Source organism: Galeopterus variegatus, unplaced genomic scaffold (genome assembly GCF_000696425.1).
Source record: "Galeopterus variegatus unplaced genomic scaffold, G_variegatus-3.0.2 Scaffold3932, whole genome shotgun sequence".
Taxonomy (NCBI): Eukaryota; Metazoa; Chordata; class Mammalia; order Dermoptera; family Cynocephalidae; genus Galeopterus; species Galeopterus variegatus.
The window spans coordinates 51844-55668 of NW_007730043.1; the positions used below are offsets into that span (position 1 = coordinate 51844).

General features: G+C 48.5%; 1 protein-coding gene across 2 annotated transcripts in view; it reads left to right on the top strand.

The window, feature by feature from the left end:
- Positions 1-3825, top strand: part of LOC103601909 (polycystic kidney disease protein 1-like 2) — a 69986-nt gene that overhangs the window by 48989 nt on the left and 17172 nt on the right. For both annotated transcript variants that reach the window (XM_008586316.1, XM_008586314.1), the window contains exons 24-25: positions 421-606; positions 760-1087. In XM_008586316.1, coding sequence (XP_008584538.1) covers positions 421-606; positions 760-1087 — 514 coding nt within the window. The remainder of the gene's footprint in view (positions 1-420; positions 607-759; positions 1088-3825) is intronic.

Genomic DNA, 3825 nt, shown 5'->3' on the forward strand with positions numbered 1-3825 from the left:
AAAAAAAAAAAAAAAAATTCTATTTAAGAAACACTTACATAGCATGAACTCTGTGCTGGCACTATTTTAAGTGCTTTATAAATATTGATTGATACCCTCACCACAATGCTGTGTCATAGAATTATTGCTCCATTTCACAGATGAGGAGAGTGAGCCACAGAGGAATAGAGTCACTTGGAAAAGGCGTATGGATAGGAAGTGGCAGGGCTGGGATTTGAATCTAGGCAGGAAGCTCACTGCCTGTGGCCTTCACTCCTCTGTGCTGTCTCTATAAGGCTTGTCTCCACTGTCACCAGAGTGGTGAGGGGCCGTTCTCTGAGGCCTTGACAGTTCTGAGTCCATGCACTGTTCCATTTCCTGTCCTGGACTTGGTAGGAGTCGGGGAAACTGCCTGACCAGGGGCTGTGCCTCCCTTCCCAGCCTACCTGGGCTTCCTGTGGATGCTGCTGCTGGTAGCCTACGGGCAGAGGGACCCCTGCGCCTACCACTTCAATAGGCACCTCGAGCACAGCTTCACCCGAGGCTTTTCAGCCGTGCTGAGCTTCCAAGAGTTCTTCGAGTGGGCAAACACCACCCTCGTGAACAACCTGTACGGTCATTACCCAGGTACGTCTCCCAGCCCCGGGACTGTGTGTCAGCCTCCTGTGTGTGCTTCCTTCTAGGAACAGGTGAGGGTCACTGGCAACATCAGCCAGGGAGCTGGGAAGTGTTCAGATGATTTTGATTGCTAGATTTTACCCCCTTGGTTTTCATCTCTAGGCTTTATCACTGATGGGAACTCCAAACTGGTTGGCAGTGCCCAGATTCGCCAAGTGAGGGTCCGGGAAAGCTCTTGCCCTCTTGCCCAGCAGCTGCAGTCTTCCTTAAATGGATGCCGTGCACCATATTCCTGGGATGTAGAAGACCTGGCGGACTATGGGGAAGGCTGGAATGCCTCCACCCTCAATAACAGCAGTGGCTTTCCCCAGGCTTGGCAGTACCAGAGCCAGAGCCAACGTCGAGGGTATCCCATCTGGGGCAAACTCACTGTGTACCGGGGAGGAGGCTATGTGGTCCCCTTGGGGACTGATTGCCAAAGCACATCAAGGTAAGGCTGGCTTGATTCTTTTGCAGCTGAGTAAAGCCATTTGCCAAAAGTCACATCTGATTGAAGGATGCAGCCTTCAAAACAGGGCTGAGCCAAGTTAATTCATGTCATTGTGGGAACGGCTGGGGGATTTAGAAACATTATTTTCAGGCCCCTGGAAACTGCCATCTCCAAGTTGGAGGGGAAGTTTTTCTTTAGCATTCTCAGCCTGGTGGTCTGAGCCTGAGAGGGGAGCTGACCACCACATGGAGCAGTCCACCTCGGGAAAGAAGGAAGTAGCAAAGCCTCTCTCGAGAACCGTGCAAGGTCAGAGGTTCTACCTATTGGTAAGCCAGCAACAAGCTAGATTGTTACTGTTTCAAGGATGCTGGCAGAAGATGTAAGGCTCCTGGGTCAGAGACAAAGGATTTTGTTATCCACAGCAACAGCAGTAGCAGAACGTCATCTTGGTTTGAGTCAGTTCCCACAATAGGCCATGATCAATGCCTGCATACGCATGCAACACTGAGCCAGAGGCATTCCCTGCTTTTATAGCAGCAGAAACAGGCCTGCTCTTTGTTCGAAAGAAGATGTCACCTCATCCCTCAAGGTTGCTCGCTGCAAACACAGCCCTGAGAAATGGCCCTGGTAACACGCAGCCAGGGTCTTGTGTGTCTGGAGTACCCAGCAAGAATGTGCAGGGACGCTGAGGGCCCATGCAGTCTGACTTTCCCCACGTGCCCTCGAGGCAGACATTCCTGAATCTGAAACCCTGACACTGCTTCTTTTTGCTGTGTAGCCCAGGCACATTAGCGAGCCCCCTGTGAACCTCATTTCTTCCACTGTGTGGTTATTACATTGAGGTTGTGGTGATGGAGACAGCACTCTGCCTACAAACACAAGCAACAAACCCCAAAGGAGAGCAATGTGCAGGAGTCCCCTGGGGTTTAGGACAGGCCAAGAATGGTCTAGTTCAGAATGAGATGTTCTCCTGCCACTTGGAATGACTGAAGACGTTCTCTCTTTCTGCTTCTATGTACTGAGCAGGATATAGGCCCAGTGGGGACACAGCATATTTTAAAACAGGCCCATCATTATTCCTGGAAGTAGTAACAGCTATCGTTAGCCACCCACCCCCCGCCATGTGCTATTCCATTTTCTGCCCACAATGATCCAGATGTGCTGGTGTTTATGATACTGGAGGAGAGACTCTGGGGAGGCCCGATAGTTGGCCTCAACCCACCCCATCCTCTACCAGGTTCTTGACTCCGCCACAGGAAAGAATTCAAGAACGGAGTCACAGAGAAAGTGAGAACAGGTTTAATATAACAAATAAGACATATGTGGCCTAGCTCCAGAGACTGAGCAGGGCCCATACCAAGTTTAACACAAAAGTGAGAAATAACATTCACAAAGTGCAGGCTGACTCTAGCTAGAGTGAACAGCAGCCTGCCAAAGGCAAGTTTCATACACAAAGAAAGAAAGTGAAGTGTATCCACAGGTGAAGTGTGGGCTGGCTCTAGGAGAATGAGCAATAGCCCCGCCTTCTTCCTGGATTTGACTTTTATAGTTTTGTTATCTAATACATATTAATGTTGTCTAATGAATATTCAACTAAGGAGGTCATTCCCAGTTATGTAACCTAGTCTTGCACATGCTCAGTTCGTCTCTTTTTAGAGCATGCTCATTGGTTAAATTCCATCACAGTGCATTAAATATATTCAAATATATTCTATGCTCTCTAGCAACTTCAGTGGGAAGTCATTAAAGAGACTCCTTCTTACTGAGTATGCTGGGCATGTGAGATGCCCACTATGGTCTCAATCTCCACGTGCTAGGACCCAAAATAGGTGCTATGGGCTACATATTCAAATATATTCTATGCTCTCTAGCAACTTCAGTGGGAAGTCATTAAAGAGACTCCTTTTTACTGAGTATGCTGGGCATGTGAGATGCCCACTATGGTCTCAATCTCCACGTGCTAGGACCCAAAATAGGTGCTATGGGCTACCATAGCTCAGGACTCAGAAGAAGAGCGGGAGTCCTAGGAGAGTGGTTTGAGACCCAGGGGAGTGGCCTGAAACCTGACCCCATGGAGACTGAGCACCTTCTACCTCATTTACACCATCATAGATAAGAAAACCAAGGCCTGCAGAAACCGTTAGCTCACATAAAAGGCACCCAGCATTTGAACTCAGGTCCCTCCAGTGCTTCCAGGGCACCACACTAGGCTGACATCTCCAGGAGCTGGTATCATGGCAGAGATCTCAACAGCCAGGTAGCTGCTTGCCTAGGCTCCTAATGTCTTATGAGGTTCCTCTAACACAGTGGCTCTCAAACTTTAAACAGCATCAGAATTCCCTGGAGGGTTCGTATATTCGTTTGTTTATGTGGCTTATTTCAGAATACCTGAAAGTGAGTAATTTATGAAGAAATGAAATTTATTTCTTATGGTTTTGGAGTCTGGGAAGTCCACGGTCCAGGGAACACGTCTGGTGAGGGCCTTCTTCTTGGTAGTGGTGACTCCCTACAGGGTCTCGTGGTGACCAGGATATCATATGTCAAGAAGTGCAAGCACAAGAGAGCTAACCTTCTTGCACACTCTCCTTATAAAGCTGTCAGAGCCATGCCCATTACTCCATGAATGGATCAATGCGTTCACGAGGGCACAGTCCTCACAACATAATCACCTCTCAATGGCCCCACCTTTCAAATACCATAATTGGATTTCCCACCCTCTTAACACTGTTACAATGGAG